At 36.1% G+C, this 22171-nt stretch overlaps 2 protein-coding genes across 8 annotated transcripts; one reads left to right on the top strand and one right to left on the bottom strand.

Annotated features, from left to right (window-relative positions):
• Positions 1 to 566: 566 nt before the first annotated feature.
• On the bottom strand, positions 567 to 18332 carry Hexo1 (Hexosaminidase 1). 6 transcript variants are annotated; one of them, XM_053756226.1, is made up of 17 exons: positions 18191 to 18332; positions 15240 to 15298; positions 14600 to 14724; positions 12734 to 12864; positions 12011 to 12116; positions 10867 to 11030; positions 8721 to 8829; positions 7703 to 7824; positions 7232 to 7366; positions 6067 to 6172; positions 5806 to 5981; positions 5550 to 5648; positions 4994 to 5114; positions 4416 to 4454; positions 2492 to 2584; positions 1794 to 1941; positions 567 to 905 (listed from the first exon to the last, which is right to left on the bottom strand). In XM_053756226.1, exons 2-17 carry the CDS (start codon positions 15290 to 15292, stop codon positions 824 to 826), a joined length of 1809 nt encoding a protein of 602 aa, XP_053612201.1. In that variant the 5' UTR covers positions 15293 to 15298; positions 18191 to 18332; the 3' UTR covers positions 567 to 823. The 6 variants fall into 6 exon arrangements, with proteins under 6 accessions (XP_053612201.1, XP_053612205.1, XP_053612202.1 ...); XM_053756230.2 differs by lacking the exon at positions 18191 to 18332 and adding an exon at positions 17327 to 17349; XM_053756227.2 differs by lacking the exon at positions 18191 to 18332 and adding an exon at positions 16829 to 16930.
• TfIIEbeta (Transcription factor IIEbeta) lies at positions 18152 to 21903 on the top strand. 2 transcript variants are annotated; one of them, XM_053756233.1, is made up of 6 exons: positions 18152 to 18292; positions 19159 to 19266; positions 19789 to 19951; positions 20479 to 20588; positions 20914 to 21091; positions 21586 to 21903. In XM_053756233.1, the coding sequence occupies exons 1-6, from the start codon at positions 18231 to 18233 to the stop codon at positions 21844 to 21846; spliced, it is 882 nt and encodes a 293-aa protein (XP_053612208.1). In that variant the 5' UTR covers positions 18152 to 18230; the 3' UTR covers positions 21847 to 21903. The 2 variants fall into 2 exon arrangements, with proteins under 2 accessions (XP_053612208.1, XP_053612209.1); XM_053756234.1 differs by lacking the exon at positions 18152 to 18292 and adding an exon at positions 18421 to 18537.
• Positions 21904 to 22171: the final 268 nt, after the last annotated feature.

Raw genomic sequence — 22171 nt, 5'->3', positions numbered from 1 at the left:
TTTCCCGCGGCATCGCCCGCGTATGTTATAGTCCTAGTATATAAGGGGTGAAAACATACGTGAGCGATGGGTTGATTTTTGAACTACATGCATACCAAATTTCATTAAAATCGATCCAATTAATGTTTTTATATCTGTAATTCAACGGTTGTATCGATAGTACATGAGGTCTCACAAAAATATGTAAACTTGTATATTTAACCGTATGTTTAAAGTATAGTAGCAAATATGATGCGGTGGTGGTATAATGGTTAAGACGCCTGTCAACCAAAAGGTCCCAGGTTCTAACCCTACTCGTGCCACACCAGTTTGTATACCGATCTGACTCATGTATAGTGGCTTCCACCGACCACCACTTGCTTCTGGTGAAGGAAAACATCGTGAGGAACTTGCACACTGGTCGATTATCAACTTGTGTGTGAAATTGAGTAGGCAAATAATTCCAAAAGTCGTTGAGTGTGTTTCTTTCCACGTAATGACCACGAGCCATGAGGAATACGACTATGAAGAAAATATTGCTTCATTATTTGTAACATACGAGTTGAAATACCAATGAAACCATCTAAGCATATTAAACATTTTATTAAAATCAACTTGTTGCTATCAAGTTGTCCTCAAAAATATTTTATATTTTAATTTCATGGTAAATAGGTAACCTACAAATCTTTTTGAAGTTACAATTTATTTCACACACAGTGGCGCCTTCGATAAAGTTTATCATATTAATTTCCAATTTCAGGCGTTACTACAGAGGGCGCTACTGGTCTCAATATATAGTTTATTTTGTAATAAAAATTATTTTAAAAATGTCATGGCGGCTGACTTAGTAACAGTATCCTTCGTTCTGGTAACACCAATCTGGTTGCAGACCCTCTGCCTGGACGCCCATTCGCACCAGGCGTTCCCTAAAAACGGGGAAAAAAGTAATTAATATTGACATTCACATTGACCGTTGTGGAATATAATTCCGGCTCCACAATGTCGTCGCACAGTTTACCAAACTTTGGCGGATTCAGTAAACATTGCTAGTTTCCTAATGCGGTAAACAAAAGCACTCATACTAACTACGCAATGTTCACGCATTAGCGTCGGCATGTGTCAGAGTTCGACGACAGTGTGGAGCTGGCATAAGCATATTTATAACCTGAAAAAATGTTCATACGTAAACCCATACCATTCCATACCACATTCTGCTATTGATGTCTTATATTACTAAGTGATAAGAAACCTTCACAGGACTTTCGTCTGATCGAGTGTGTTATTTATTACTTACTAACACTGGTGTCAGATTTTATGCAAGTCACCTAAAGGCATCTGACACTTTTTAGACTTCTTATCGATATCATTTTACGATACCTATGAAGGTGACAGGCAACAACGAGACATTATCAACAAAGGTCGACGTGAGGAAGGTCAAAAAAATCATTTTACAAGGACTCCGGGCTTCGGAGCGTTGCAGCCACGGATAAAACTGTGAAAGCATAGATCATCATCATCATATCGATTGTGTTATTGCTAACACAGTCACTCACCTAAAGGGGAAAGTTTGACTTTTACGACTACTTACCGCCATCTAGTGGCAGGCAGTCGCATACACACTAGTGAACTAAACTGTCCACCAGTGTACAGGTTTTCTCACGATTTTGTCTTTCACCGGAAGCGAGTGGTGGTCTATGAAAACTACTATATCATATGGCACGAGTAGGATACGAACCTGAGACCTTTCGATCCACAGGCGGGCGTGTTAACCATTACACCACCACCGCTTCAAAGCATAGACGAAATGTAGTCACCTGACGTGCAGCATGCCGGTCTCAGCGTCGCGCCAGTTGGTGGCGGGCTCGGCCCAGAGCCGCTCGGCCAGCGCGGCCGCGCGCGGCCACAGCCGCCCGTCCAACGTCGCCGAATCCGATTGCTCCGACCACAGCGCCGCTTCACCACCTGGTGGTTGGTAAGTACATTATGTTGTTTGACATACAAGTCACACAAAATCGATCGAACAAGCAACGATTGGGTCGAGATACTATTTTCGTTCGTCTATCGTATGTCAACAGTCGACCGGTGTATTCACCTCATTTACATTCGCAATTTTTTTAGGCACCCTAATCAGAAAAATTAATACGACGGAATAACAAAGTTCGTAGAAGTTAATAACTTTTGAATAGCTATAAGCTGAGCTCAATGGTGAACCTATGTGGAGATAACAGAGCGACAACACTCTGCGTTTATAGAGGTTTATAGTAAGGTCGCTTGCTTATCCGATAGTAAACACATTACCAAAGTATAAATGCAACCAATTCAAGACAGTTTATCAAACACTAAAATAAATGTCCGTCGTACATGTTGACATAACCTTGGTTTTCTCGAATAGGTACTCTCCATATTTCCATCTGTGATAACCATTTCTTTAAAAAAGCAATAAACAAATACAATACTTACAATAGTACCTACGTTATAAAGAGAGATTAGTCCAAGATCCGTGTCTACTTACCAAGAATGAGTTTCTTGTGATCCGGCGCAATTTCTGCTGGACTATTGTCGTAGATCTTTTGCCAGGGGATATACGGCGCACACCAGTTGTGACCTGAAATGGATAAAAATATTCGATAAATTCCCATTTTAAGTCAGAATAGTATATTTCTTAATTAATATTTCTTAATATCTATAGTTTATTTAGATAATTATTCTGCTTCTATTATAAGGACCTTTAATTAGACCCTGTGCAACAATCCTCATGTCTATTTAAATGTTCATATGTAGGTCTTCCTGTTAAGAATAAAATATGTTTTATTGCCAATTAACTTTTAAAAAGTTGCATTAGAGAACTCATATGTGTCGTGTGTGTAATTTCCTCTATTTAAATTCTGTTACTGCTTATTTATTTTACCTGTCGTCTACTGACCGATAGCAGAACACCGGATAACAATCCGTACGTCCATAATAATATTATAAAGAAAAAAGATTTGTTATTTTGTTTCCTTGTTATATTTTGTTTCTAATGAAAAAACTCAAAAACTATTGGGCCTCTTTTGATAAAATTTGGCACAGAGATAGATGAAATTTTCAGGAGTAACATAAGGTTACTTTTTATTGTAGTTTTACCCGAACGAAGCAGGGGCGGGCCACTAGTAGTTTATAAATGCATTCAGTTGCGTCTCGATTCATCGTGATCGAATCGATCGGAATAATTATCTATCATTTAATTTACACAGCTTACGTTTATCAAAATGGCTAACCCAATTCGATACCTAGTGTACTGTACGTAATAGAAAACCTTCCATAAAACATCATTACTTAATGATATTTAATTTAATTTGACCTCGGTGGCGCAGTGGTAAAGTGCTTGCCTCTGAACCGAGAGGTCCCGGTTTCGATCCCCGGTCGGGTCATGATGGAAAATGATCTTTTTCTGATTGGCCCGAGTCTTGGATGTTTATCTATTTATGTATTTGTTATAAAATATAGTATCGTTGAGTTAGTATTCCATAACACAAGTCTTGAACTTACTTTGGGGCTAGCTCAATCTGTGTGATTGTGTGTGTGTCCTAATATATTTATTTATTATTTATTTATTTATTTTACTTTTTCTTTCACTGACCTGGTAAAGAACATATTTTGTTATTCACAAAGGTTCTGGTCTAAAATATATCTTATTAAGACTAAGCATTATTTTTTGGTGCAATTAGTATTGGTGCAAATTGTATTGATGCAAATTGTATTGGTGTAAACGTACACGTTTTATTATACGGTAAATACTTAGCATAATATTGGGTACAAGCATTTTTGGGTCACCAAAATAGGGTTTTAAAAAAGGTGACAAATAAAAACTCCTAGTCATATAGACAAATCTGTCATTTCATTGGTCAATGGTTTGTCCGTCAGATGACATTTCCTGTTTCCAAATTCAATCCAAATTCAAGTGACAGCGTAGTCGACAGGACCTCACGCTCATGGAATTAGTAGGTGCTCCGTAGAAGTACTTACTAAATCGCCGAACTCGGACAGATGCCGACGCGAATGCATGAACATTGCGTAGTTTGCATAAATAATTTTATTTACCGCAATGAAAAATCATAAATGTATACCGAATTCGCCAAGTTTGGCGAACTGTTCGCGGATAGTGTGAAGCATATGAATACACAATATCTTGGAGTCTGTCCAAAACAAATACGAGCCCCATGGATAGTCCACATAATCCACTCACAACATAATAATAGCCACGAATTTGCAATGACTTTGGGTAGATTGATGTTTTACTGTACATTATTTTGTACAGAAGTCTATTGCAAACCTAATGCTACATAAATAAAGTGTAAAAAGAAACGAGAGGCGTGATGTTAAACATGGCCCTAACATAAAAGAGTATATAAGATGGAAAGAGACACATAGATCCATGTGCACTATTTTTTGCTTACGCTGTTTCTCTTCTAATAGATCTCGTTGACACTGTATATCTAGGAAAATAAACATGATTTTAAATTTGAATTTAATAAAAAGAATCAAAATAAAATTTGCGCAACTGGAAATATTACCTACTGCATTGTTCCCGCTAGATGGCAGCACAAGTATTTGCTATCAACCATGATTCCATGAATGTATAAACATGGGATCGGAGGAAAAAGACAGCAATATTATCTTTCATCAAAAAGTTATTTTCTTTATAGCGCTCTCTCTCCAGTTCGGTATTTATAGCTTCATAGTGTGAGCATAATGACAGGCACTAGCAACAGGTTTAAGCCATGCGCCATTGCTCAGTCGAGCTCCGTCAAGTTGACATCCGTCGACGGATCAACGCAGAAGAACGTAGAAAATTGTACGAAGTTTCGACTCACGTCAAAGCATGTCAGTGTAAAACTTATAGAAAACAACGAAATTCAACGTAGCTACAACACAACGTCCCATGTCGTTGCAGCGTAGCACGACTGAGCAAAAGTTCTGTGCTGCCATCTAAATTATGTTTTGCGTAATATTCCCTGTTGTACATGCTTCTTACCGTCGCCAACCCACGCTCCGAAGCCGCAATCCAGATACAACGCATCGTAGTTCGACAAGATGAGTCGATATCCTTTCTGGAGTAGTCTATTTATTTGAGGACTATTTCGCTTGGTCCAAACCTGGAGAAAAAAATTTAAGTATATTTATGTCATAAAGTAATTATATCTAACACATATAGAATATAATATGTATTAACTATTTATATATATATGTATATATATATACATTGAGGAGTTCTCTCGTTTGGATCCCAATCCTTGTTCACTGAAGTACTGCTTATCACAGTTCAATTCAGGAACCTAAAATGAATCAACCTTCAAAAATATAAGAATTGACTATGAATCGCATAAATGGACCAGTGAGAAAGTCAATACTAGTGAATAAATTTTACTTTTTCTTAGCGTCTCGACTAGGTGAATCATATTAGTGAAGACCACGTAGAGACGATAATAGTAAGCCTACAGGGCAAGCTAAATGATAAGGTTGTAATAATAAAAAATAGCTCTGAAAAAATTAAAAGGTCAATAGTTATTATGCTGTCGAGAGTTATTTACCTGTATAATGTATTCGTCTTTGTTTAAGAACTCTTCGACGTGTGCGCTCTCTGTCATGGTGCTGGTCCATAGGATTAAAGGAATACCCTTTCCGAAAGCCTGAATCAAAAATGTTCAGTCGATTAATAGTATTATCTTTATATCCTGATCCTTAAATATTATAAGACAAAGTCCTCTGCCGCATCTGTCTGTTCACGATAAATTCAAAAACTACTACGCCAATTTTCGTGCGATTTTCACTAATGTGTGTACTCACTTTGTACGCTTTCTTTTGCGCTTTCGTTTGGAAATAGTTCCACAATTTGAGGAAGCTCCCCGTGTCCAGGCCCCAGATGTTCTGCATCAAGAACTGCTGGATCTCCGTGGAGCTGTTCCAGCACTTCTCGCTGACTTCGTCCCCGCCCATGTGGAAGATGTCTGGTTTGAATGCCTCTGGAATTGAACAAAACGAAAAAATACATGAGCTGAATGCACGAAATGGGTGAAAAGTGATTGAAATATATCATTTATTTAATACCTGCCATATCCATATAGATGTCCTCCAGATATTGGTATAGTTCGTCTTTAATAGGGTTGAATTGTCCGCATGGAGGCTCGACGCAGTAATTCCGCCATGGTTCCGCCTGAAATATAAAGGACAATTCCAGAATATTATACACATTGATAAGTGTGATTCATATGACACCGACACCAGGGTAAATTTTAGAGCATTTCGATTCTTTCCTTCAATTTCCTTTCAAGACAAGAATAATTTAATATCCTAATAAATCTGTGTTGATGGTAGAGTAAAATTTTATTGAATAAAATCGATACCAATGATACTAACAATATACTCGATAAGAACGAATGATATTGATTAATTTATTTAAATTTTAACAAGTAAGCTGATTTATAAACTAAAATCCTGGCACTGTCGCCATCAGACCATTTATTTCCATATGAGATACTTAAGCTAGGTGTTACTACTACACAATTTATATTGAACACACTTTACATATACTTGCCACAAACACACATACATACATACATCACAGGAACAACAGTCTACCTTACGGGTAAGACAGAGACAAGAGTTGCGAAACTCGAAGGCTCACATTTAGCCGTACTTATTGGGGAATTCAGTTCATAGCCCTTTCCCTTAATTGACTTTTACAACCTGCACGGGAAGAGAAGCAGCTATTACCAAATACCACGAATTGGCAAGATACGAATTGATAAGAACCTTGGGAAGATCTTTTGAGCAAAGTTTTAAGGTTGATATATCATTTCTATGAAGAGTGCTTGCAAGGAGGTTCTTATGTTCATTACAGTGGACGCGACTGAGGAATACTTTTTGGTTAATATTAACTCAAAACTTCACAAAAAGCATCTATCCAAGTTTCCGTATCTTATCGCTTCATATGATATGTACTTATTGGTATTCTATTAGGCATAAAGCGATTAGGTTACGACACAGAGGAATCACATAATAATAGTCATAACAACGGTCAATCAGTATTTGGATACCTTGACGATGTCATTACGGAATCGGATAGCGAGGATGTGCATAAGGACCACCTACGTTTGCTGTTGGAACGATTCAGTCAATATTACAATGAATTAATATGGAAATAACATATAATACCTTTAGAATTCTATATGTTATGGATAATAAATAAATAATTATTTAATATTCTACTCACCTTGAAGCAGACGGTGAGGTTAGAGTCTTGCCAACCCTCGCCGACGTGCGCGGGAGCATCGAACTCCGGAATCACGCGCACACCGCGCACCAATGCGTATTCCACCACCTCTCTTATGTCTTCTACACTGTATGTCTGGACAATTGCCAAATAAGTATTAAGATATAAAATTATTATGTAGTTTCTGTCAAATTATAATCACAGATAGTTTGTTTGCTTTACCATTAGGTTTTACAAGCAATGTGGCATTAATAGTTAAAAATAAATAGGACTCCTGTAGCATAATGATGATTATGTCAAATTGCTCCACTAGAGGTCCCGGGCTCGAACCCGGATTGGGATGGAAAATAATATTTTTCAGAATACAATGACAGGTGTTCTTTTAAAAACTCTGATCGGACCCCAGATGTCATTAGCATAATCTGGACAGTCCTAAACATCATCAATGTAATATGCAAAATCAATAGTTACCTTATCAGGGCTTGCTGCTCCTAGCTTGGTCAGAATTGGTCTCCTTTTCGACACGAATGGGAAACTCTGGCTGTCAGTAATGTGCCAGTGGAATGTGTTCAGTTTCACGGCAGCCATGGCATCTTTAACATTGATACGGATTGTTTATATTTCAAAAACTATATTTCATTCATGTGAACGTTTCCCGGTTCTTCTACGAAATCCGCAAAAACGGCTATTCCCCAGTCGTCTAACTTTTCGGTCTAACGGTCGTGGTCTAACTAAAAATCTGATATATAGATTTCGTCACTATACGATTCTTAGAATTCGAAATATTGACGGATGTACGAAATCAACGCGGACGATGCCGCGGGCAAAAGCTAGTACTTTAATCTAGTATTTTAATTGATTTGATAAAAAAAAATTCTGTACATACTAAATGGTTTCATTAGTAAAAAATCGATAAAGCACTAATCGACATGAGGAGAACAATTAAAATCATTTAAACGTAGATAAGATATGGGAAGATTTGTTATCAGCAATAGGTATCATAGAGTTTTTAAGTCTACTTAATAGTAGTAGTTATTAATAAGGTTTGTACACCGTACTACTTATATTTAGTACAAAATTATAGAAAAAAAATAGTGTTGAAAAATATTTTTTCTGTTTCTTCTGATAGCTGCTGAAGCTAATATCTGTCTGTCTATCTCAACATATCATACAGATGGATGAATATGGCTAACTGGCTAATCACATCCGATTTATCTAGAAGATAATTTAATGTGGATAAAAATATATAAAAAGTCATATCATATTAGGGTTTGTCTCAATACAATTAATACAATTTAATCACTTACAAACTTTTTACAGGAAGACACGACACGATACTTTAGATCAGCCATGTTAGTAACGTTGACAAAATGACTATTTGAAATATGTCTCGATAAAATTTTATCGTTGGAGTCATGCTAGCTCACACAATATGATATTGTACCAGGAAGTGGAAAACGGGGTCTTAACGTCACAGAAAATCACTTACCAATTGTTCTTTTTATAGATTCGACTGTGTAAAAATTTCTTCCAGTGTCCAGAAGTAAACCTCTATATGGGTAGACTGGGGAATCGATGACAGTGACGTCCCTCACCATCTGCAGTTCATAATTAGGTTGGTACTATCACAAACAAAATGCAATTAATATAAAAAATAATATTGCACGCTAGCTTAAACACGCGGCATCGCCCGCGTGAATTTCCCACGGGAGCAGTTATTTTTCCGGGATGAAATAGGTACCCTATATCCTTCTCCGTATATACATCAAACTACATTGTACTCCAAAGTTGCTGGCATCACCTCATCTGCTAGCTGACGATTTCCAAACGGCTGAACACACATTTTCTAAACATAGCTAAGAACACTACTCTCGATGCGAAGAAACTAGATCAAAATCGGTTTAGCCGATTGTCTGCTACAATGCCACGGGCCCATAGATAAAATAAATATAATGCTTATATATAAGACATAACTTAAAAAAGTATTATTTTCAAACTTGTTACGTCTTGAGAAATGGAATTATGGAAATAAAATTAGTATATATGGTTAGTAGACTCGGTAACAATAATTAATAGGGAATACTTAAAAGTAATTATCCACTCTGAACGATATTGGCTAAGGCTTCAGATGGTACACGTAAATTTTCAATTGTCACCAATTAGCGTTTTTCTGATAACATGACGATAGTACCTTAAATTTATGAGATCTTGTGTCTTATGTTTTTGTTGTAGAATTGTGTAATACTAATATTGTTTTAAGATACATTTATATTACATATTATTCTTGTGTTTGTATTTATCTTTTGGTTTTTGTTTCTAAAGCACCACCCTTTTTGCCTTTTCCAGTTTGATTCCAAGGTTTGACTAGCGGAAAATGCTGTCTGTGTGATTTGTTAAAAATATTTTTACAATTTTCGCTAAAAAACTTGCAAATAAATAAATGGTCTACAATCAACAGAATAAGCAATAAGCTTGTATCGTGGGTGGGACACAAACATAAAAAGAGCACAAAACACCCAGGGAAAATCTGTGAGTAATCACAAGTATAAAAATTTTCATGCGCTGGGAATCGAAACTAGGACCTTCAGATAGCTGACGGGCGTAGTGACCTCTACGCCACGTAGGACGACGGAGTTTTTAAAAAATTCGTATGTTCGATTTTTAAGTCCTAAAAACCATCTAATGGCCGATAAACATTCATATTTATTATGGCAGTTGAATGAACCACTTAAATAAAAAAAATAACGTTACAGAGTCCTTGTTATGTAAATTGTGGCCCATTCGCGGGTTGTTGGCCTGTCTGAACCGGTTATCTGAATTATATCTACAATACAAGTTGTCACACAGGACATCATATATTCTCATCTTACTCGGAACATCCGACAAAAAGTAAAGGTACAATGCATTCAGCTTGAGCTTGAGACTGGCCGCAAAAAATAATGTGGAAAATAAAATATTTAAAAAAAGCCTCAGTATTTTCGCAAATAGAGCCACTGCAAATCATCGAAGTGTTAGAAGAAAGCTCAGAAGATTGCACCACAGTGACAACACAAGGTTGATGAAAAATAGTTTATTACTATATTGGATAACATAAAACAATAGTACTAGGTACACAGTTGAAATAATTATGAATATATTTTATGCTACTTATCATATTCCTGAATCTAGTCGACTCTTATCTTGATGAAGTCGCGCTTGTTTTTTCTATTCTGAAAAGTCTGTGACTATGTGTCAATTTATTATTCCTGCGCACAAAACTCGGGACGAAAATCATTGAAATTTATAGGAACAGAGTTATATCAATTTCCTTCAAATCCAGATGTGAAAAAAGATGAATGCAAACCACAAGAAACATAAAATAATATGCAAAGTGCAGAAGACAATCATGCCTTTTTACCTCACAAGAGGACGAAATACCAAGAGTCCATAACTAACCAAGACGTAAATATCTCGATCTCGTCATAGACGAATAGACGCGATTGTGACAGAGTCTCCAACAGAGAGAAATACACAATCAAATGAGAGAGACAAATTTTCAGTCCATGCATAAGGCCAAAGAATTAGTGCAGTGACTGTCGCGTTTATCTTGTATGTGCAGATGAACAGCTAAAATGTACCAGGAGTCCATAACTTACCAAGACGTGATCTCTTATGTTGTCATACACGAACAGTTGAGACAGGGTCTCCAGCCCGTGCCTCAGGCCAAAGAATGAGTTAGCTGTTACTGTCGCATTTATCTTGTCTGTGCTCGCCGCTCCGACGTTCAGGGAATAGCTCTCGTCCATAGTCAGTGAAAAGGCTGGTGAACAATGAAGAATTGTATAAAAAATCAAAGAGTACATATTTGCTTCTAATTAACATAGATTGAAGTCTGTAATTAATGATTAAAAATATAAGAGAAATTCAATATAGGTAGAAATATTTTTTTTGGCGTCATCGCAACCCTAATCACAATGATTATGATATTTAAACTAACAAGGCATATTATTATAATGAAAATTTAATTAGAAAAAAAGAAAAAATGTAAGCAGCTTATTATATCATTTAGAGCAACCAACAATGATGGAACGACTGATGATTTCGTTGTTAATCGATGGAACTAACTTGCAGGTATCACGTAGCGTCATGCAACACGATAGTGATAATAAATGGAGAATGCAATTAGTGAACAAAAGCATTGCTAAGGTATAAAAAATATTTGTGTATATAAGTGTATATAGGTCTGCGAAGTCGTACAAACAATGTATATAAAAAAATATATGACATAACTTGAACCCACAGACCAGAAGGCCTACCACGAAACATACAAACACGTAAAGTCCACATGCTGTCTCTTTTCCCATATCGTGTAGACATCGAGTAAACAAAAGAACGTGTGGACGCAATGACGTGCTACGTATGTGTTTTATGTTTCATGGTATCCTTACAGGTAATATGGACGATATCAAAAATGCCCGGGCAACTTAACTAACGACCGGTATGAGAACGCATTGTGAATTTGGGATAATATAATCAATTCGATTATCTATAATGTAATCTATTGGGTAAACTATGGAAGAAAATAATTAGAACCAGTAGAATAATAAGTAGAATAATACTTAGGGTAAGTTGCACCAGTTAACTTTGACGTTGACTTTAACCTGCGCGTCGCTGACGACATTTAGACAAAAACTTACTATGCGTTTTTCTGCGCGGGTTAAAATTAACATCTGTGCAGTCAACACAGATGTTAATTTTAACCCGCGCAGAAAAACGCACCCATTAGCAGCTTAAACTCACCAGTTGTGTTTGGATTATTATTAACTAGGTAGACGTCCACGGATTTCCCTGTATTTTTAGGACGCACGCCCCTAGGAATAGATTGGCGGATTTGGTTTTTGAATCTCTGGAAAATAACGTGAAGTTAATTGTACAGTCGACTGCATGTCAATTTAGCTCACATTGAAAAGTAATACAATGTCAGTCACTCGTGAACCGATAGGACCCAGGTTCGAATACTACTCGAACGTGCATGAACCAGTCTAACTAATGTACGTACATTATTATTAATAGACCACCACTTCTTCCGGTGAAAGAACACATCGTAAGAAAGCCTGCGCTTTCTAGATGATTATTTAACATCTCAGTATCCTTTAATTGGTCTCACTCGCGCAATAAAACTTATGAGATCAAATTAAAACTAGCTTTTGTATCGCCCGCGTGAAATTCCCGCGGGGACATTTATTTTTCCAAGCTGAAAAGTACCCTATCTTCCGTCTCCTTTTCCGTACTTCAAAATACGTGTAGGCAAAATTTGTAGAGGATTGGTTTAACAGATAAAACGTGAAGAGATAACAAACACAAACAAACAAAAAAATTTCACATTAATAATATCAGTTAAGAGTAGGACTTTATCCTAACTTCATAACAAATATTATAAATGTCCCCGTGGGAAATTCAAATTCGCGGACGAAGCCGCGGGCTAAAGTTACTTGTAATATAAGAATAAGAAAACAGAATTACCTCCACCGCTGTATCGGTGATAGTATCGGTGAGACCTCGCTTTTGGTTAACCACCTTCAGATTCTGGAGGTTCACTCTTGACAGAAAATTACCTAGTTTCACCTCACCGGTCGGTCTTGGCCAGAGCAGACCTGAACGCGAAAATATATGTTACTACACATTATCGCCAAACTCTAACAAGTGCCGACGTGAATGCACGTATATTGCGTATTGTGTATCTTGTATGAGAGCATTAATTTACCGCAATGAAAAACCAGCAATGTATATATCTGCCAAAGTTTGGGGCTATGTTCAGCGTAATAATGTATAGCCAGCATTACAAATACAAATCCAGTCTCTCTCTCTTTTGAGCGTTTTCTCGGTTTCTTCCTCAGGTGTTAAGCGTTGGAGACCAGTCCCCTTTCCTACTTTTTCTTCCCCAGTTCACAGGATCTTCGGCATCTCTATATGTTAGACCATTGACAGTACAGACAAGTACATACATACTTAACTAGCTAAACAGTATCATGTCCTTATCCCTACGGGGTAGACAGAGCTAAGAATTGCGAAACGCAATGGACATTTAGCTAGGTGACAGTTTGCTATGCCAACTCCTATGAAAAGATTTTCTAGCATTTTCCCTTGATTGACTTTTACATTTTTTTCTATGAATAGACCAGCGTAGAAGCAATTTTACAAACAATTTTAAAGACATGACCGGGTTACTACGGTAATCCTATAAATACACAATTGTACAATCACAATATACAATTGTAATCTTATAAATAACCCGTAACCCAGTCATGTCTTTAAAATTATTTGTAAAATTGCTTCTATGCTGGTCTATCCTTAGAAAAAAATGTCATTTGACCGGGGTATCAAAATTACAGAAAATTCCTGTCCCGTGTCCAATAATTTCACTTTGGTGTCTAGTTATAAATTCGGCAACGCGTAGTTACTCTTTATGCGATTCCTGGTGTTCACGGACTGCGGTACGCGCAACGCATGCGCGTACTAAAGAAAAAATCGCCGTATTATCGCAAGAAATCTAGGAAAAAAGTTACCAGAGCCTGTTAGCGAAAATGAAGGAAATGGATTTTAAACGAACTACAATTTTTTCGCCATTGCAATATCAAATGGAATGGTAATGTTGTTGATAAACACCTATAGTGTTGCTAGCCAATGAGACATAGTGCCTCCATTTATTTTCCTCACATTCTTGACAGACTGTACTTTTTCTTAAACTTCCGCTCTCCTAAGTGGACCCCGGGCTCCCACGCTCTATGACTGATGAAGAAACCGGGAAAACACTCAGATGAAAGAGGGAAAAATACTCACAATAATACAATCAGAAAAATATTGCTTTGTAATATTTTACTCGTGTTACTCGTGTGCACTTTATTAACGGTGTAATCAATTTAGTGGCTAGATAACCAGTTTTGTTTTTTAATTTCCACACGTTGCAACCGCATTAATTAGCAGTATACAAGACTAGCCTTTGGCCGCGACTTCGCCCGCGTGAATTGCCCGTGGGAGTAATATTTCTCTAGGGATGAAAGGTAGCATATGTCCTTATATCTGTACTCTAAAAAATGTATGGAAAGTTTCAAGAAGATTAGTTGAGTATAAAAAACGTGTGAAGAGGTTGTTAAACAAACAAACTTACTTTTGTGCTTATAATATTAAGAGCGTAAATTTTCCACGGGAATAGTTATTTTTACGGGATGACCTACCTGACCTTACTTCAAGCTACATGTTAATATTCTAACACCTAGGGATGCCGACGACCGTGCGAAGTAGAGACGAAAAAGTTGGAAATTCCCTGGGTTCCGACGTTACCGCTGAGATGAGAGAGAGAGAGAGACAGAGAGAGAGTAGACAACTTACCAAATTCACTACAGAACATCTTGCATGCTTCCAGGGTGAGAGCGGGCTCAGTACTTTGCGGGTCCGTCCTCATTTTTAAACATTTCCCACTATCACATGTCCATCGCCATACTGTCTGTTCATCGCTAAATTAAATGAAAATAATTTATTAATAATGCGTGTTATATTTGTAAATAACAGGTTTTCCTAGTAAGCACGCTGAACTTGTTCAGGGTAATCTTCGTAAGTGGGTAAATAAATACCGAAACAATAAAAACCTGAAATATTAGTAACACGAGTTAGTAAATTAACAAATTGACTTATGTATTGTCGAGAAGTGTTGTAAATGCGCCGCAGCCGCGAACTAAGCCTAGTACTATATAGCTGCACCCCGGGGCTTCGCCCCCGTGGGATTTTCGGAATAAAAAGTACCCTATGTGTTGTTCCAGGTTTTATTCTACCCGTGTGGCCAGTTTCATAACATTCGGTCCAGTAGATTTTGCGTGAAAGAGTAACAAACATACCTACATACATACACACATCCTCACAAAGTTTCGCATTTGTAATATTAGTAGGATTAGTAAGCAGGATTTATGGCATAATCCCAAACTTCTAATTATAACTATAATTTAAAAAATAATAGTATATTTTAGCTACTCACCAATAAGAAGATATTACATAAAAAGTTACTAAAAATATTCTTATTGACCACATCGTTATCTGGAAAGAAAACAACAATTGATGTAATTAAGAATCATGAAAAAACTTCATAACGAGGTGATTAGCATTTTATAAAAAGACTCAACGTATCTTAGTCGACTGTTAGACTAAGGGCTGGTTGCCTAAGGTGGCTTATTCTGTTCTTGTATGAGTCATTTAGATGAGCACATACCATGCGTAAACACAATAACGTGAGATTATACAACACAAACAATTCCTGTATTGTTCTATATGCACGGGTGTACGATAAACATGCTACCTAAACGCCGTTTTTCTTTACAACTGTTATTATGTAAACAATCTAACCGCGTCTTTTCACGGTTTTACAGCAATATAAATTAAAACTACTTTTTGGGAAATAATTGTGTTTGTTAAATATTTTACTTTAGAATGTACTAGCGGCCCGTGCCGGCTTCGCTCAGGTATAACCTTCATTAATTATATACTAAACCTTCCTCAGACATCACACCTATTATTTAAAAACCCGAATTAAAATCAGTTCTGTAGTTTTAAAGATCTAAGGATACATAGGAACAGACAGCGGGAAACGACTTTGTTTTGTACCTAGTGATAATGATAATGTTAGCTAATATTTATTTTCAACAAAATTATACGATATGTACCTACTGTGATTGTTTACATGTTAGGACTCGTAACAAAAAACGGAACGGGCCTTCGCAACTGTGGGGATTTCGGGATAAGAGAAGTACACTATGTGTAATTGCAGGTTATATTCTACCCTTGTACCAATTTCATAACAATCGGTCCAGTAAATTTTGCGTTGTTTGTTACTCAAACAAACAAACATATATCCTCACAAACTTTCACATTTAAGTAGGATTAGTGGGACTATAATTCCTTATACGTATGTAGCCAATTGTCTATGGACACAAAAGTAAATATCACAGACAACAATAGGCAAAAATTATTATTATTAGGTATTATATTTATAACAATACTTTTTTCTCTTATGTTTTTAAATATGGATTACAAACATATTGAAAAGTATAAAAAGGGGATGTATACGGTCAGGTCTCCATCAGAGGAGCCTCAAAACATTATTATACTTAATTATTAACTCATTTCAATAATATTTCCGTTGATATATTAGACTTAATTCAATCATATTATTTTTATATATAATTTTATGTTTAAAGTAAAATGATAGTACATAAATTATTATAGGTAGTTAAAATTTTAAGTGCAATAACGAAAAATATACCTACTCTTACAATTTGTTAATAGCCGATTAACGAACAGATTGTAAAAAATATTTAAAGTACCGAAAACAAAAGTACTTACCTAATAATAACTTATAAAATGTTCATGCGATAATATTATTAGCGATTTCTATCAAAAAATATAATATAACTATCAAGAATTCGTTTATAAGTACCTGGTGAATAAAATGGCCAATGAAAAAATGCACAACAGACAGGTTTTCATAAAACTAGATACAACAGATAACACAGAATACGTTTCTAAACCGCGAAATTAATTTTCTACCTATTTAAAATGCACATTACATACCTGACGTCCATACGAATGGCCAGAGAGTAATACAATGACAATTTATTTCAATGTCTTGCCTTAAAGTCTGGCCCTGCGCAGGCGCCTGCTTGCAAACCTGTTTTCCTCTCAGTTACATCTTTATTTAGAAAACTGATGCCGCACCGATCTTTTTCTTTTCTTTTTGGTAATAACTAAAGCAAGTTTTATTTAGAAAGGAATTCTTACTTCCAATATAAAACCTTAAATAATTAGCATTCCCAAAGAAATTCCGGCTGTAAAATCATATAGTTAGCTACAGACTATACAATAAGTACTTCCAATATCATAGCAAAATCTGCAAATTTTAATAGTTAAAATTTTTTACTCGAACCAAAGCCCAAGGCTTTACTGTTTCACAGCTTCGAATGCACGCGAAGATGATTTTGTTAAGGCCGTAATACCTAATTATATTGCCTACTGTTAACTTTTTCGCCCGTTATTATTTCCCGCGGGAACAGGACATTTTTCTAGAATTACCTTCGATGAAGCCGCAAGCCGCAACTTCGAAGCGTCACAGTCGAGAATACTGAGTTTGAGAGATTAGTTAACTATCTAACTTATCAGTGGAAGAAAATGGCTTGTAATTGTAGGTCTATTTATCTTCACTCTCCACTATAGGCTATAAGATTTGGCCGCTCCCGCAGAGTGATATGATAAACTGATAGTTAAATCCCCTATTTATCGATGTTGTGTTGACAAAACACTGCCATCTTATCTCCACTACACTCAAATAAATTGACAGAAACCATAATATTGGTACCGCGTATTTACAAATATCCATACTTATCTTCCATTATACAAATTTTATAAAAACTAAAGTTCCCCGCTTTCACAACTAAACTGCTGGGTCGATTTTGATGAGATTTAGAAAAGATATAGAATACCTACTCGATGTCAAACAAAGGCATAAACGCGGGCGGAGTTGCGGGCAACCGATAGGTATATATGTGATAGTAGGATAATATAAAGTTACAAAAATATTTTTTGCATATGAATGTTTTTTGTAAGATTATACAAGAAATAGGTACATATATTTTATTTTTTGTAAGATTATACAAGAAATAGGTACATACATACAAGAAGGTATATTCTATTTATTTATATTTAATGCCTCATAAATGTAGGTATTGCATATTCGTTTTTTAATTACCAATGTTAAATTAAGCCGAATAGACGAAAACGATATATAACGTCAATGTCAGTGTCTCAATTTGACATTTAGTGTATATTTGACAGAATTGACATATTGAAAACAAAAAACAAAAAGATTTTGTTCATAGGTACGACTTTTTGTGTGAAAGTAAAAGTAACATATTATAAAAACATTAAAAAATAACTTACTGTTGTATTGTAATAGATTGTTTTGTTAATAGAAACAAAAATGGATCCAGCTTTACTGCGGGAACGGGAGGCTTTTAAAAAAAAGGCACTTGCAACTCCAAGGTTTGTCAACTTATGAACTACATTATTTCCTCACGGCCGATGTCTGCTAACTAGCAAAGTTCTAATTGGTGTGGCATTCTGTGTCAATCACCTACTTTCTCACTCCCACTTATGAGTCCTACGTTAAGCGATGGTGACCTTTTAAAATTCAAATAAGTACATAGTATTTCAAAACATAGTAAATTGTACTCATACATAAATATAATCAAAATCTTAATTTTTCTGTCACTTGGTTATTATTTTTTGTAAGTGTTATTTTCATTGTATTTTATAATATAGTATTACTGTCAAATCCTACCAAACTTAATTTGCAATATTGCTCATAAGTTTTATGATAAAACAAAATTATGTCAACTTTAGATTAAATATAATTGATAAATAAGTTTTGATAAAACTGTAATAACCTAAAATAAATAAAGCAAAAATAATCACTGTCTATTTTAATCTAGCAATATAAGTTTTAACAGTAGGTACAGAAAAAGAAATACAGAGACATAGAGCAAAGTATTAATAACAGATAAGCTAGGGCCATAAAGCAAAAAATAATAATAAAATAAGTAGTGCTTATGTATGTAGTATGTATACAGTGACAAAATAATAATAAAAGGCGTGTGCACTTAACAAATTAAAGCACATTATAACACAGTTAAGTGATTATGGAGTACAATAAGTATAAAAAGGAAATAAGGTTCCAAACAGAAAACCAAAGTAACCACAGACAACTGTGGAGTTATAATAAATAAAAAAAGCTTTTAAAAACATATTACCACAGTTGGCAGAAGTATCCAAAATAAAAGTAAATTGGTGGACACATTTTTAACTTTTTTCAACCATTTAAACTAATCCAGCTTTTATTTATTTTTCAGTATCGAAAAGAAAAAGACGAAAGAAGACTCCCAGTCAAAAGATGACAACAAGAAAAAGTCCAAATCCTCCAGCTCAGCCAGTGCTGGGCCAAAACTGGATGCTTCTAAGTACCTATCTTATTAATATCTATATCAATATAATATATTATTTAAATCTTATGATTAGATTGTTTAAGATTTAGGAGTTCAATGGCGCAGTGGTGACCGCGTTCAGCCTGTAATACTGGCAGTTAAGTTACATCTACAACTACATAAGTTCACATAATGGGTGGATTCATTTTTAAGCGTATTGATGAAGCATGTGTTATGATGGAGACACTAGGCAGATGCTGATCTGAATGCATGATCATTGCATAGTTTGTATGAGTGTTTTTACCATAATGAAAACTAGCTATTTAACTTTTAGTGTAGACTAGCGACATGTATCATTTATATATGCAGAGATGGGTCGCATGTACAATTACATACATATACCTAAATACACATAAACTAAAATTTAAGAATCACATGATCTATTGCTGTCACCTGCACGTGCAGCAGTTTTTAAGTTTATCTCGCCAGAGGACTTTGTTTTACTCGTGTAATATGTAAAGATGCTTAACTTAAAACTTGCATGTTTGCCATCGTCAGCTACAAGACGATGTCTGGCAGCTCGTCGTACCGGTTCGGCGTGCTGGCGCGCATCGTGCGTCACATGCGCGCGCGCCACCAGGACGGCGACGACCACCCGCTGTCGCTCGACGAGGTGCTGGACGAGACCAACCAGCTCGACGTCGGGAACAAAGTCAAGCAGGTATATCTCTCTCTCTCACTCACTCTCCTAACCGCCTGTGATCGAAAGGTACGAATCCTACTCGTGAAACATGTGTTTGTAAACATATACCACCTCTTGCTGCCGGTAAAGTAAAACATTCTGGGTCTTCTCATGATAATAGCTAATCATGAGTTTGATACATTTAAGCGACTTAAATAAAACATCAGTCTTACCACACAGCACATGGATTTGATGGTGTGCCATGTCATCATGCATCCGTGTAGCTGGTAGTTGGCATATAGGTGCCTGGCACATCGTGAGATCTCTAGAGATTATACCTTCTCCAATCAGCTATGGTTACAAGTTAATGCAGTCTCTTCTAAGATTGAAATCATTATGCAGCCACCGTATGGCTACTAACTTTGGATCTTCGGGTCATTTGCCTCACTTGGATGAAATCCAAGCCCTCTGTACTTATTGTTTACATGCTCAAATTTAACAGAATGTAGAATATACCAAGAAACCATAAAAATATGTACATACGTAAATTAATGTTATTTTTTCAGTGGCTACAAACAGAAGCTTTACAAAATAATCCAAAAATTGAGTGCACACATGATGGGAAATACATATTTAAGCCAGTATATAAAATTAAGGATAAGAAATCATTGTTAAGGTAAGCTGTAGATCGTAAAACATAATTAGTCTGACCTAGTGGCCCCCCAATTCGGAATATTCAAAGAAGTGACCCACGGATGATATATTGATATGGAGAAGGACCCGGTGTATCAACTTGTGCTACCAGGAACCTTTAAGAAAAGGGCATGGCAGAACCATGTTTGCGAGATTGTCGCCACTGCGCAAACGCGTAAACAATTTTATTTAAATGGGATCTGAGTATGTTTTCTTTCTTAAAATGTTTAATTTCACAGATGCCAGATAGAAATTTCTTTATACAGTATACATTCTGAATTAAAAAAAAATAATCTTTCCCATTTCAGATTGTTAAAACAACAAGATCTGAAAGGATTGGGTGGAATTCTATTAGAAGATGTTCAAGAGTCTTTACCGCACTGTGAGAGGGCGTTGAAGAGTTTGGCACAAGAAATATTGTATATCACAAGGCCGACGGACAAGAAGAAAATATTGTTCTATAATGATAAGACTGCTACATTAGATGTAAGTAATTACAAGGACGTAGACGTAGGGTGGGTTATACCCAGGTGATAATGATGAACTAAGAGGGCGCCGCCATCTGCTCACTAGCGCTACCAGTGTTGGTGAAAATCGCTTGAAAATCCGTGCAATAGTTTTTGAGCTTATCGCGATCAGACAGACGGACATTGTTTTATATGTTAGGATAAGGAAGTATGTCGCCATAGATTAACAAAAAGAAAAAAAAACCGGATATCGCAGTCAGATTCTGTACGTGAAGCACCACAATGCGCTAGTGTGCGTTAGTTCAAACATACAGTTCTACTGATATCGGCGAGTGTGAGCGGGGAAGGTTCGGAATCATTTCGAATGGGGGGCAGAGAGTGTTCTCAGGGAGTACTCTTTATTAAACTGTGCTATTGCTTTAATATTCAACTATGTATATTAGACTATCGAGCAGCAATACTCACATTCAGATGCAACAAGAAACTTGTGTTAATTTTTCATGACTTCACCAGGTCGATGAAGAATTCGTCAAACTATGGCGAGCCACAGCCGTAGATGCTATGGACGATGCGAAAATCGAAGAATATTTAGAGAAACAAGGCATCAAATCCATGCAAGACCACGGGCCACGGAAGCCTATTGCACCAAAGAGAAAGAAGGCAGCACAGAGAAGAAGACAATTTAAGAAACCCAGAGACAATGAGCATTTAGCAGATGTCCTTGAAACGTATGAAGATAACACTTTGACGCAAAAAGGTGTTTCTATTAAATAGCGAATTTAGTTATAGTATTTATATGTAAGTTAAATCATATTAAATAGTAAGAAATGACTAATTGTTTGAATATGTACTCGTAAAAGGACCATTGAGAGATGTTTAGAACATTGAGGTTATTTGATTCGTGAGGTGAGGAAGTATTGCACATGGATTTAGTAACTACTTATACGGAGTACCTACTAATTCCATGGTACTGCATAACGACACCACAGATTCGACAATACTTCCGTAACTAGCATTTTCGTGGAATCAACATTTCTGGAATTGAACATAACGGTCCGGTAGGTATATTTTTTCATTTTCAAAGCAAGCATAAGAGATA

Source organism: Plodia interpunctella, chromosome 16, assembly GCF_027563975.2.
Source record: "Plodia interpunctella isolate USDA-ARS_2022_Savannah chromosome 16, ilPloInte3.2, whole genome shotgun sequence".
NCBI lineage: Eukaryota > Metazoa > Arthropoda > Insecta > Lepidoptera > Pyralidae > Plodia > Plodia interpunctella.
This window is presented reverse-complemented; position numbering and strand designations above follow the sequence as displayed.